General features: G+C 42.0%; 1 protein-coding gene across 1 annotated transcript in view; it reads left to right on the top strand.

The window, feature by feature from the left end:
- SH3RF1 (SH3 domain containing ring finger 1) overlaps positions 1 to 14,418 on the top strand; it is a 78,598-nt gene that overhangs the window by 49,783 nt on the left and 14,397 nt on the right. The window contains exons 10-12 of the mRNA XM_044681677.1: positions 1,527 to 1,697; positions 7,231 to 7,490; positions 9,983 to 10,332. Of these exons, the coding sequence (XP_044537612.1) occupies positions 1,527 to 1,697; positions 7,231 to 7,490; positions 9,983 to 10,332 (781 nt within the window). The remainder of the gene's footprint in view (positions 1 to 1,526; positions 1,698 to 7,230; positions 7,491 to 9,982; positions 10,333 to 14,418) is intronic.

The raw sequence follows: 14,418 nt of genomic DNA on the forward strand, positions 1-14,418 counted from the left end.
CACCCAGCAAGCGAGGCTTTGGGAAACTCAAGAACACAGCTCTGGGGAAAGAACACAATTCTGTGAGAACTGCTAGGACCAGTGGGTATCAGTTTGGTGAAAAATGGGGAAATGTGAGCAAAGTAATCTTGCAACACGGGATTATTTTGTTTATCAATATGCACTCCTTATCCATGTCTCCTTTCCTTTTCAGATCCAATAACTTGACTAGCTTAACACGAGAAACAAATGCCACTAAAGTCTCTGTATGTTTGTCCATTGAGTTGGCAGCCACCATATTGTGTTCCTCCTGATAGTAACTGACACCACGTATCTCCATTTGGAAGTAGGGTCCATTTCTAACAAGCGCCTTTTGGGCAGCTAGGTTCACCCAGGGGGATAGCTGCTCCCTGAGAGCAAGCTTGGCCTTCTTGGAGGCTGAATGCGTTCTTTCACAACACTAGAGAACCCTTTCGTATGCCAGCCTCTTGAACAGTGGGAAAATCTAGTTCAGTAATTCTTATCAGGAAGTCATTCCGCAGTCTTCAGGGTTCCTAGACAAGCCATCAAATCTCTTTCACCGGAAAGGATTTCCTGGCTCCAGTTTGAGATTTAAAGCTTATATCATCAAATAGTTACATTTGATCAAAAACTGGAGACTCAGCATCTCTAAGAAAATTCAGGAGTATTCTGGAGATTTTCATTTCAGATTTAGACATAATCCATTCCACACTGGGATTCAATATAGCACCTCATTTCATTTTCATTCTTATCCTTGTGTTTTTACTGGAGCCACCTGAAAATCATATGGTGAAGACAATGCAGTTTTGCATTCTGATTATTCACATTCTGGCAAAGTTAATGTTCAATGGCAATTTTTGTTAGACTTTTTTTTCCCTTACTTAAATTGATCAGAAACTGAAAGTTAGAGAATTTTTTTGAAACATATATAGTCTGGAGAACGTAACTTTCTTTAGAAATATCTAGAATGTTCTGAGAGCTTTTTGTTCTGAGCAGACGATATAATACACTGAAGTTAAGTGTTCAAAGAAGGGAAAAAATGTGCCCACAAGGAAAAAGTTAAATATTATAAAAAGGACCTTTAAAGAACTACTGTTTTCTGATATTCAGGTAGGTTTGAGTCTTTGTAATTCTAGGCAACCATCCAAAATATGGACTTTGTCTTTTGACATTAAAAGGAGTTTTCTACCCTGAGTGGCGCAGATGAGGGAGCTGATTCTTTGATACTTTGCCTTCTTCCAAGGCTGCAGAACCACATGTAGCTTGTCAAATAAGCCAACAGGACTCCCCAAGTTGCAGATATGTTTTGGTGGTCCTTTCATCATCTCTTCTATCTCTTCCTTTTAAAAAAGACTGGCATAAATTTGAAGATTTGACAGATTAAAATATGATGTTGTAAATGTTTGAATTAGAGGTCATAGAAATTCCCTTATTGTCCTATCTTCAATCCCCAAATAAAAAGAATCAAACATTTCTAATTTTGTGTTTCTTTTAAAAAATCTGATAGTCTCTCTTTTTTTTCCCAGGTATGTTGCTATTTACCCATATACACCCCGGAAAGAGGATGAGTTGGAGCTGAGAAAGGGGGAGATGTTTCTGGTGTTTGAGCGATGCCAAGATGGGTGGTTCAAAGGGACTTCTATGCACACAAGCAAGATAGGAGTTTTTCCTGGAAACTATGTGGCACCAGTCACAAGGTAGGATGTTAAATCGATGTTTTCAAAACTTCTGAACAAAAAAATCTCTCCCTCAAGCCCCTGTTACTTATACCATCCCTGTCTTTCTTAAGAAGGATAGGAATGAGACCTTGTGACATCATTGAGACAGGGAACTTCCAAATGAGGCAACATACTGCAGGTTGGCACAACTTTGAGTGTTATCTGGAACTCAGAAAAGTTAAGGGCTTTGCTCAGGGTCACTGAGCCACCTGTGGCCACAGAATGTATAATCTATTTTTCTATTGACCATTTACACATGAACAAATTTAAATGTCTTTTTTTTCAGTGATCATTTGAGTCCAGACCCAAGAAATTTTATAAGTGAGAAATCTGAGGCTCATAAATGGGAAATTTGTTTTAAACCCTTACTTTTCATCTTTGAATTCACACTAAGTATTGGTTCCAAAACAGAAGAGTGGTAAGGGCTGGACACTTGGGGTTAAGTGACTTGTCCAAGGTTACACAGGTAGGAAGTTTTGTGAATCCAGATTTGAACCCACCTCCCCTCATCTCTATCCTGGTTCTCTCATCCCTGAACTACCTTGCTGCTCTTCATAGATGTGAAATTAAAGATGGTGGGTGGCAGAGTGAGAATTTGAATCCCAGGCCTGGAAGGGTGGAGAAAAATGATGGGAGTCCTGGAAAGACAGACAGAGAAGTTTGGGCATGTTTGTTGCACTGTAACTTCTTGAGTCATTCGAATTTCCTAAGTGGAGGAGGAATTTAGTTATTTAATCTTTCTTGGGGTTAGAATGTACTTCAGAATTACGCAGTGCCTCAGGGTCACCATTATTTTGAATTCCCTATTTTTCAGCTCCATAAAAGTTCATTGTTCTGTTGTCATCCCCTGCTAAAGGCGTACTCTGGGTGTGTGTGTCTGTCTTGGAGGTGACCCTGGGTTTTTGAATGCCATGCTAGAGCAGCATACATGCTGGCACAGCCGACAAGCCAGAAGAAGGCTTCGTCTAGAGCCCCATCCATCAGCCAGCCAGCCTTTATTGAGCACCCATAGTATACAGTATACGGGGTCCTGAGCAAAGTGCTGGGGAACGATACTAAGACCAGAAAACCCTCCACATGGTTCCTGCCTTTGTCCTAGTGGAGGCAACATTCAAACACCCATGTCTACCTCTACAGAATATTCAGTTTAAATGGGAGATAATCTCCAAGGGAAAGGAATAACGGTTTGGGGAGGAGGAAATGAAGACTAGGAAAGGCCTTTTCCAGAAGATGAAGTTGGAACTGCGTCTTACAGGAAGCTAAGGAAGATGAAAGGCAGAGGTGAATGGGGAGACCGTTGTGGGCATGAAAGGCCCTCCGGGAGATGGGAGATGTTTTGCTTGGAGAATGTTTTGTTGAAGGAACAAAAATAAGTAGGTTAATATAGAGTACATGGAGGGGAACATGGAGTAAGAACACTGGAAAGGTAGACACACTGTATGTCTGTCATCCATAGATCAGATTTGTAAGCCAAGAAAGCCTCATCACCCAAAAGTTGGCCACCAGGTGATTTTATTTTTGTCAACAGCAACATATACTTAAGAATTGGAGGGTTACAGGCAGCCTGATGTGCAGGAATAACAATAAAAGTAGCTAGCACTTAAAGTAATTTAATATATAGTAAAGTACTAGAATATGATATATATTATTATAGTTAGTTATAATTACTATACAATATAATATTAACCTATTAAAATTAATAGGTTGATATGATATAATAATTATATGACATAGCAGATGCACATACTTATATATTACTATATTATATAATGTTAACTTGGAAAAAACACACCACTAAAAAACTAGTGAAAACTACTAAAACTAGAAAAAAACTACTAAAGTAGTCAGAAAAACCAACTCTTTAATCAGGAAAGGGAGAGGTCCAATGTTTTAGCCATGTCCAGAGCCCAACGCCAAAAAACCTTTATAGAGTCTACACCCTGGGACTCTGAGGACAGTGTCCCTGGGAGAAATCACCTCCCAGAGATGATAGCTTCAAGGAACTAAAGAATATGGGGAACTTATATACCTTTTGGGGACTTGAGGATGGGAGAGTATGGCTGATTGGCTTTACTATGAGTGCAAAAGGGAAAGATACAACCAAGGGCAGGGCTCCCTTAGAAAGGACTTTGACACAAAGGGAGAAACTACCAGGACAAAAAAGGGCACTTAACACCTGATGGAGACTGCTAGCTCCACCTAAAGTACTTTAAGGTCTGTTGTTAGTCTGAGATTTGTGAAGTTGGGGCTTCCCTCAGAAGAAATTCTCATGTGACAGGGTCTTCACTTTTAAGCTAACTAAACTTGGGGTTTTCCGTTCTCGTGTTGTAACAAGTTTGAGAGTTTCTAGATTCCAAGTTTGACAATACTATATCATAATAATATAATGCATATATAATATTTTATTAATTTTATTTTTATTTAATTTATTTTTAATATATTAAATTACCTTACTTATATACCTTATTATATAATATAAAATATTATGCTGGTTTCAATTATAAGTTATTTTTGTTTATTAATAATTTTATAGCCACTGTTTTATTAATATTATTTAAAATAATAAGTCAATATATTAATCTTTATTATATTACATAACTAAATTAACAATATTATTTATAGCTTAATAGTAGCTAGAGCTTTAAGGTATACAAAGGTCTTTACAAATGCCATCTCATTTGATTCCTACAACTCCGAGAAGTAGGTGCTTTTATTATCTTTATTTTACAAATGAGGAAATCAAGACTGAAAGTGATTAAATGACCTGCCATAGTCACCCAGCTAGATAGTATAGGAGGCAGAATTCACACTTGGGTCTCCCTGAGACAAAGTCAGTCTCTTTGTGCACTACCAAATATCATACTGATAAAATAAAATTAAAAAAAATTCTTCATGTATCAAATAGAAGTGATTGTGTTATTAGTGATCAGGAAAAGTAAGAGTTGGTAGCCAGGTGCCAGGGCTGGAGTCACAAAGACTCATCTTCATGAGTTCAAATCTGGCCTCGGACCCTTACTAGTTGTGTGACTCTGGGCAAGTTATTTCACCCTATTTGCCTCGGTTTCCTCATCTTTCAAATGAGCTGGAGAAAGAAATGGCAAACTATTCCAGGATCTTTGCCAAGAAAACCTCAAAATGGGATCAGGAAGAGTCAGACATGACTTCAATGACTAAACAACAGAAAACAGGTGATAGGGTCAGTCAGGAAGGACAGAAAAGGCAGTGTGGTGGGTTGGAGAGTGGCCTCGTCTTGTTCGAGTCAGGAAAAGCCTGGGTTGAAATCCCACCCCTGAGAGTGACTGTGGGCCCTCAGTGGCTTCATCTTCCCAGTGGAGGCTAGGGATGGCCTTGGTGCCAGCTTCCAAGGGTTGTTAGACGGTTGGAACGGGCAGTGAATGGCAGGTATTAAGGCCATCTCTGAATTCCCCACTTCCTTTTTCTTCCCTTCCTCCTGTTCTTCCTCATCATTATTATCATTTGTTATTACCTGGGAGGCAATCAGGTGTACTAGGACCTTGGCTGGGTAGACCATAAATTGTTTTTTATCTGTTCCTGTGAGCTTATTAGTGTTGAGAGATTCCCAGTTTAGAAACTTCCTTACCAAGAAAGAATCGCTCTTGAGCAATCATTTAACCTCTGTTTGTCTTAGTTTCCTCAACTGTAAAAACGAGGACAATATTAGGGCTCGCCTCTCCAGGTCATTGTGAGGATCAGAGGAGATATTTGTAAAAAGCTTTAGCCCAGTGCCTAGCCCCTATCGATGCTGTCTAAATGCTTGTTTCCTTCTTCTGACTTCTGAACCTACTCCTTTACCCACTTCAGACACTTTCTGGTACTTAACATTCCTCCTTCTTCCACCCGTCTTTGCAAAGTCCGTCCTCCATGCTTGCCATCCCTTGTTCCCTTCCAGACTCAGCTCAACAATCACCAACTTGACGTAGGCTGGCCTTTCCTTCCCCCAAGGTGTGAATGCTTTTGTCTCAACAGCTGAGACTGTCACACACACACACACACACACACACACACACACACACACCTATATTATAAAGCATGTAGTATTACATATTTACTATATATAGTATATAACTAGTGTTCCATATTTACTACATAATACATGTTTGCTACACACAATACATAAATATATGCTTACTATAGATAAAATATAGTGTTATATGTTTACCACGTTACATAAATACAGTATTTCATATTTACTATATATAGCACACACTTACTATATACAGTACATAAATATATACTTACTATGTATAATATATAGTGTTATGTGTTCTTTATATATCATATAGCATTATATATTGATGGTATATAATACATATTTATACAGAATATAAATATATACTTACTATATATAATTTATAATTATATATTTACTGTATATAGTATTATATGTTTATGTTATATAGTACATGAATATAGTATGTATTTATAATATAGGGTTTCATATTTACCATATATAGTATACATTTACTATATACAGTACATAAATATATACTTAATCTATGTAATATGTAGTGTTATATATTTACTATATATTCTATAAAAATAGTGTTCCATATTTATGATATATAGTACATTTGTATTACATATAGTATATAACTATATACTTTACATACTAAATAATGTTGTATATTCACTATATGTAGTATTATATGATGATATATAGTATGTACAATATTCTATATTTACTACATACATTATATGAATATATTGTTCTACATTTACTACACATAGTATACATTTAGTATATATACTTACTATATATGTAATATGTAATGCTGTATATTTACTATATACGATATAACTATTGTGTCCCATATTTATGATATATGGTACATATTTACTATATATATAGTATACAAATATACAGTATATTTACTAAATATTGTGTATAGTATTATACATTGCTATATATAGCATACATTTACTGTGCCATATAAATATATATAAGCTATATATTATATGAATATAATATTATATTTACTATATATAGTATTACATGTTTATTACATGGCTTAGAAATGTATTATATATTATCTAAACATAGCATTACATGTTTATTGTATATTCTATAAACATGTGTTATATGTGTATTAAATATATGCACATGTACATGTGTGTGCATGTACATGCATGGGTTATACTTACTTAAGGGCAGCTGCTCATCTTCTTGAGTACAAATGTGTCCTCGGGCCCTCATTAGTAGCTGTGTGACCCTGGGCAAGTCACTTAGCCCTCCGCTTGCCTCGTTTCCTGGAGGTGAATGGCAGCCCGCCTCAGTAGCTTTGCTAGCTAGGAAGGCCCCATGGGGTCCCAGAGCCCTGGCCGTGCCGGCCCTCCCTCGCCTCTGCACAGGGCAGCTCTGTCCGCACGTCCCAGCCTCCGTAGAGCCGGGCACAGACTCCTCAGAGGCTCCAGTTGTCCAGGACATGTCCAGGCCCCCGTGTCCGTGGCTCTTTCCCTCCCTCTTGCTCACGTGGTTTCTCTCTTTCTCCAGGACCGTGACGAGTGTATCCCAGTCTAAAGTCTCGATGTCTACTTCTGGCCAGACGGGCCGGGTGGTGACCATGGTCAGTCCGTCCACCACGGCGGGGCCTTCCCAGAAGCTGCAGGGGAACGGCGTGGCAGGGAGCCCCGGCGTGGGGCCTGCCGCGGTGGCGTCCGCCGGCCACATCCAGACGAGCCCGCAGGCCAAGGTGCTGATGGCCATGACCGGCCAGATGACGGTCAACCAAGCTCGCAACGCCGTCCGTACAGGTAAAGAGAGAGCAGCCGCGGCCTTCTCCCGTCAGCTCTTTCACCTCATCAACCTCTAATCCTGTAGGGGCACAGACCGCGAGGGGCCTCATGCGGCCAGGTGCGGGCCGGCCGTACGCGTGTTGGCACCAGCCTGACCCGGCGGTCTGAGACCCGCCGCCGTGCCCTGCCGCTCGGGCATCGCTCTGGCCCGTGTCCTCCGTCGCATTGGGGTGTTGGCTTTGTGGCTGTGGTTTTATTTGCTTATTTGTTTGTTTTTTAAACCCTCACCTTCTAAGGTCTTGGAGTCAATACTGTGTATTGATTCCAAGGCAGAAGAGTGGTAAGGGTGGGCAATGGGGGTCAAGTGACTTGCCCAGGGTCACACAGCTGGGAAGTGTCTGAGGCCGGATTTGAACCCAGGACCTCCTGTCTCTAGGCCTGACTCTGCATCCACTGAGCTAGCCAGCTGCCCGCTGTGGTTTTATTTTTAAATCCTTACCTTCTATGCGAGTGTTCATTCTAAAACTGAAGGGCAGAAAAGGCTGGGCAATGGGGGTTCAGCGACTTGCTCAGGGTGGCCTGGCTCCCCCTCTCCAGGCTTGCTGCTCTGTCCGCGGGGTTGCTGTGTGCCAGCAAGGCAGTCAGGAGCAGGTCCCCCCTCCGCCTGGCTCTGTCTCCTCGTCCGTCAATGTAGACGACCTCTTAAAGGCCCGATTTCAGGGCAGAGGAGAGGAGGGCGGGAGCGGGGTGCAGGCACCAGGGGCCCACTGCGGGCCAGGCCCTGCGCTGCCGAGCGCTGTACAAACGCCATCTCATGTGGACCCTTAAACAACAGGTAATGAAATAAGCATATTCCCCCTCCGGGTCCCCTTCCGTGGCTCGGTACATAGCTGGGATGCACTGATTGCTTTACTTGCTGTTTCTTCCATGAGAAAGGCTGTGGGCTTCTCCGGGGTAGGCAGTTCCATCCCTCTCTTTGTGTATTGGCTGGCTCAGGCCTGTACACAGTCCTCACTGCTTCACGCCCACTCATTGACGGACTGACATTCCTCTTCAGCTCAGCTTGGGACCTGTGATTCTAACCAAGGGGGACGGAGATCGATCCTGTGCTTGTCTTGATCTGAGGAACTCCCACCTGGAGAAAATCTCTACCATGCATGGCGGGCGCCTTCCCTGGAACTTTGTCTCATCATTTCCTGGGTGACACAGAGATTAAGTGACTTCTCAGGCTTTACCCAGATACTATATATCCGAGGTGGGACTTGAGCCTAGGTCCTGCCTATCCTGAGCAAGTCACTTAATCCTGTTTGCCTCAGTTTTTTCATCTGTAAAATGAGCCGGAGAAGGAAATAGCAAACCACCCCAGGATCCTTGGTCCAGAAAACCCCAAATGAGGTCCCGAAGAATCAGACATGAGTGGAAAGACTAAACAACAATTCTGACTCCAAGGCTGCTTCCGAGTCCATGATATCATCCCTCATGATTCTAAAAGAAGAATTACAAAAAAAAAAAAAAAATAGGTCTCCCTACCTTTTCATCTACTTCCTGGATCTCTGTAGTTCTTTCAGATGTCTTAGGTCCCACCGGGTGAGGCAAAACAAAACTTTGGAGTGTATCTGAATAGCCTAAATGTTGAGCAGAGTAAATATTTATTTTTTTTTAACTGAAAAGAAGAAGGGAGAAAACCAGAGAACTTTGCACTTGGTTACCTAGTATATCAGGAACGTAGAACTTCATTGGTTTGGAAACTCCGGCCACCCAAATGAGTGCAGCCTGACTAGACCTTCACGTTTGGATGACTTTCTCAGAGAGGCTGAGACTTGCTAGGATCACGCGGTTAATAAGGGTCAGAGATGTATTTTGAAAGGCTTACAGAGGGGAAGGACTGGCCTAAGGTCCTAGATTTAATGCTTCTCAAAGGTGAGATTTGAGAGAGTTCCCAGAAACTCAGAGACAGAAAGGAAAAAGGGGAAAGAATAAGCATTCATTAAGACCCTTCAAATGGGGGCAACTTAGGTGGCTCAGGGAATGGAGAGCCAGGCTCAGAGACGAGAGAGCCTGGGTTCAAATGTGGCTTCAGGTGATTCTGATAGTTGAGTATTGACGTAGACTGTGGTGATATCCAAAAGGAAAAAAATGCTTTTATATTTATAGATTCTTTCCCTGAACTAGATCAAATGGACATCAATAAATGTAAAATAAATAAATAATAATATATATTGATGTTATGTATGTGCATATATATATATAAAGTATAATATATAAATAATAATAAATAAGCTTCCCCCCAGAAAGAGCATGGGATGTTAACTGGATGGGGGGCCCCTTGGCTAAATCGAAAGTCTGACCTTTTAAAATCTGACCTCTTATTGGAAAGGCCCTTCCTAGTATTCAGCTGAGACGAGTCACTTTGAAGCTCCCGTGGAGCCAGCTTTTATCACATTCTGTGACAATGAACAACTCCTTGTGCTGTGGAAGTTTTGATCTGTGCTTCCTCCCCTCTCCACTAGTTGCCGTTCACAACCAGGAGCGCCCCACAGCTGCGGTGATGCCCATCCAGGTGCAGAACTCCGCTTGCCTCGGCCCCGCCGCCATGATCCTCCCCCATCAGCAACCTCAGCCTTCGATCCCGACCTCCGCTGCCTACGTCGCTGCTGCCGTCAACCTCAACCGGCCGACGATGCCGATGGCCTGTGTGGCCACTGCTTCTCTGAACTCCCCCGGCGTTCCCGGCACCTCTCTGGAGACAGAACTGAGTGGCCGGGCAGGGACGGCTCTCCCCGGACCCCCCACTTCTCCTGAGAGCGTGGTATCTGCTGGTGGAAACAGCCTCGCCACCAAATCGGACAACGTGAGCAAGGTGGGGCCGCCATCTTTTTCTCTCTTCTAGTAATGCCTCTTGGGCAAAGACTGCTCATCCAAGCCACTTATTTCTCTTCCTTTTCCACTTTTTGTTGTTCCCTTCTTATTACCTTACTGCTTTGTGGAAAATACCTGAGCTTTAGGGTCAGAGGACCTAAGGTTAGATCCCGTACCTTCCTCATACTTATTGTGTGACTCATTTTCCTTATCTGCAAAATGAAGGACATGGGCTAGGCCATCTCTGGTCTTAAAGGAAATTTAAATGGAAAGTTCCTGCCCCATCCAATATGTATTTATTTAGGTTTATTGACAAGAGTCCCTCCCCTGTCTTAGTTGGGTCCAACTGACTCTTCATGCCCCATTTGGGGTTTTCTTGGCAAAGACAATGGACAGTTTGTTTCCTTTTCCAACTCATTTTACAGATGAGAGAGCTTTTCCTCTCCTTGGACATGGGGCGAGGAATATAGCACTTCAACATATATGTTCGTATGTATGACTAAGTGTGTTGAATGGGGGTAGGATGTAGGGATGGATAAATTCAAACAGAGGAAGTGACAACAGCAATTGGATCATTACGTGACTGAATGAATATTTCATAAGTTTACCCTTTAGAGTATAGTTTAAGTCACATCAGCCCCAGGGTACAGTTGAACTCTTAGCCATCTGGTTCCTTGGTAACATACATGGGCCTGTTTAAATGGTTAGGTATGCCTGTAAACAGTAGTTTATGAGGAAATAAACCTGGCAGCCCACTAAAAAGTTAATATTTAATTGCCAGGTTAGCATGAGAGTTTATGAATAAAGCAGATCAGTATCGGTTTGGTGTTTATAATTAACTGCACGAAACTAAGTCCCAAGTCTGATATTTCATGCCGTATAGGCATACTTTCTGAAGAAGACTGATCATGGTAGCTTAGATTCCGAGGTTTGGAAAAAGCATTTCAAGCACTATTGTTGCTAAAATCCAGTGGTGGCTTTCTAGTGTTTTACTCTAGCAATGGAGAATGCTTTCAGAAAGCCAAAGGAGCCCTCCCCAACCTTTAACAGCAACTTGGGTCCTTCAGTGTCCAGTGTCTATTGGCATGGAATCTCCCTGGTGAGATTGATTTTCCCAGGTGATTTTCAGTTCTCCCAATTCTTTGTCCTTGGTCACCTAAAACAGACCTCTTCTCTCCATGGCATACTTCATCCTTTAATTCTCCTAAGGAAGATCTGCCCAGGCTGCCCTGTCGTCCCTGCTAACAGCTGTCATTCAGGCAGAGCCTGTCTTGGCAATCTGGGATTTTATAAATGATAAGGACGACTCTTGTATTTATCCAGATCAGGATAGTTTCTAGAGAAGGTGCCTTGGTGATGAGTATGTACAGTGTGTACTTGATTAACAGAATGGAATGTTAGGGCTGGGATAGATCTGAAGATGATTTTTCTTTATCTAAATCTGTCTAAATCGAACACTGTTGTTATTCAGTTGTCTCAGTCATATCCCACTTTTCATGAACCCATTTGGGGTTTTTCTTGGCAAAGATATTGGAGGAATTTGCTCTTTCCCTCTCCAGCTCATTTTACAGATGAGGAAACTGAAGCAAAGAAGGTTTAGTGACTTGCCCACAGTCAAACAGCTACTAAGGATCTAAGGTCAAATTTGAATTCAAGTTTTCCTGACTCCTGACCCAGCCTTCTATCCATTGCTCCACCTCAGTGTCCAACATTAGAAAATATAAATGGGAGCTGAATCCAAAAAGAGCGATCTCTGTTTAGATTTAGCAAATTCTAAATTCTTAGGTCACTATCCTTGAGAAAGGGGACAAATCTTTTATGTTAAGAGATAGCGTCTACAAAGCTGGGCCATTGGACCACCATCTATTCTACCAAAGCCTCTAATTCTCTTGTGGTGCTGTTCTTGGGGTCTGCAGGGCTTAAAAAAGGTTTACAAAATTCATCATAAAAGATCATCACGATGGGTATGGGGTGGTGGACCACATGTGCAAAAGTGGGAAGGGGGGAGTAGTTCTTTACGTTTTCTGTGTCATATTACATTCTCCTCCCTCCTCCCACCCCCACCAGACTGGTGAATTCCTTAGATCCCTTCTTAGAATAATGTTTTTACATGCACGCATAAAATAAAGTACTGAGGATTACAAAGGATTCCAATTATATTGAAATAGTTATCAAAATATTTTAAAAAATTCATAGACCCTTTGGGCTAGTCTAATCATCTAATCTCCTATTTTTACAGGGGGTAAGATTTTCATTAAATTGAATTGAATTGGATTGATTGCCTTCTTCGCTCAGATTTGAAAATTCTTGACTGGTTATTCAATCTGATTATTCAATCTGGAGACAACAGTCCATGGCCCGGGATTCCTGTCTAATTTCTAGTTTTTTCACCTGGCTTGAAGGCAAGGAAGGAAATAAAACGAGAAATCAATAACCCTATAAAATGACATTGCTACTAACACTGATAGGAACAGTTTAGGTTGGAGTAGGAGGAATAAGTGCTTGGTGAAATGAGAGGTGGGGGAGAGGGGCTGACTTCAGTTTTCTTGCCATCCTTTCCTCCTAAGCTAATTGAAAGTTTGCTGTATTGATATTCAATATTCTCCTTTAATGCTTGAAAGGTACTTCCTTCCTGATTGCTAGTTTCTGCCCTTAATAGTTCTTTTCAGCTCAGATGCCAGTTACACCATTAAATCCCCTGAAGAGAAAACTTGCCTGAAAAAACATTATTTCATCTAGAAATAATTTCCTGGGAAATCCACAGAGGAGCTGGAATTAGGAGGGCTCATTAAAAAAGATTTGTCCTCTTTCTCAAGGATAGCAATCTAAGAGTTTAGAATTTGCTTTGAACAGAGATCAGTCTTTTAAAATTCAGCTCCCGTTTACATTTTCTAGTGTTGGGCTTAAAGGGAAAAACACTTTTCTCTTCTCTCCTCTCCTCTCCTCTCCTCTCCTCTCTCCTCTCTCCTCTCTTCTCTCTTCTCTCTTCTGTCTCTCCTCTCTGTCCTCCCCTCCACAACCAAAGGTGCCCCTTAGACATTTAATGGGTTGTAAATAGCTGAGTTTCCCAGACCATCTCTCCAGAGTAACCCAGTGCTCTGAAAATGCAGAGACGATTAAAGGGCAGAGTTAAAAGCCTTGGCCCCCTCAGAATAAGCACCACATGTTTTCTGTGACGCGTGTGCTTTTGTCCTTTGCTGTATACCTCATGGCCCTTCAGTATTGGCTGATGATCATAACAGTTCCCCTTAGAAGTCATTAAAGGAAGCCAGGCATTATTTGTTTAATCATTTAAGATGCACCAAGCCATCCCTCTTCTTAATCACTGGAGCTGCTGGCTTTTGAATCTCATCCAGCTAGCTGGACCCAGAACTGAGCTTGTAAGAGATGGGCTTAAGGGACATGCCAGGTTCTTGATGGACATGATCTGCTAGATGGGATGGGAGGTGGTCTGCTTAGGTAAGTGGGCTTTGAAATATAGGCAGCTGGTACATTTGTGTATTCCCTGACACCTGTTTTAATACCCTAAGAACAGCACTGCCAGGAAGCTGGAGGCTTTGGCAGAATAGGTGGGGGTCCTGTGGCCTGATTTCAACCATGTTGCTTCTTAAACAAAGAAGATCTGCAAATCCTTTCTCTCCTGGGCTGGGGGGTGGAGAGGAGGGAGGAGAGTGCCCTCCATTAGCATTTAGGCTAGTTAATCAGCATTTGTCCATTCATTCATTTAGCATAAGCACATTGAACAGCTTCTGTGTTCAAAGCACAGTGCCAGGGGCTGTGGGAGTGACAGATGTGTGAGGCCTGACCCCTGGCATCCCAGCCCTTACTGTCTAAGGAGAGAAATAAGACAAGTACACAAATAGCTACACCTTCTAGCAAGATGTATTGTGGCTTTAAGAGTGTGGACCCAGTGCCCAAGGAGCTCCCAGGCTGGTGAAATCACTCCTGCCCAGGCTGATCAGCATTCCAATTCAATCACTCCACCCCACTTTTCTTTTCCCCCTTTTTTCCCTTTCTAATCACTTCCCTTCCCCCCTTTCCCCCTTCCAATCACTTCCCCCCCTTTCCCCTTCCAATCACTTCCCCC

This window comes from Gracilinanus agilis, chromosome 6 (genome assembly GCF_016433145.1).
Source record: "Gracilinanus agilis isolate LMUSP501 chromosome 6, AgileGrace, whole genome shotgun sequence".
Taxonomy (NCBI): Eukaryota; Metazoa; Chordata; class Mammalia; order Didelphimorphia; family Didelphidae; genus Gracilinanus; species Gracilinanus agilis.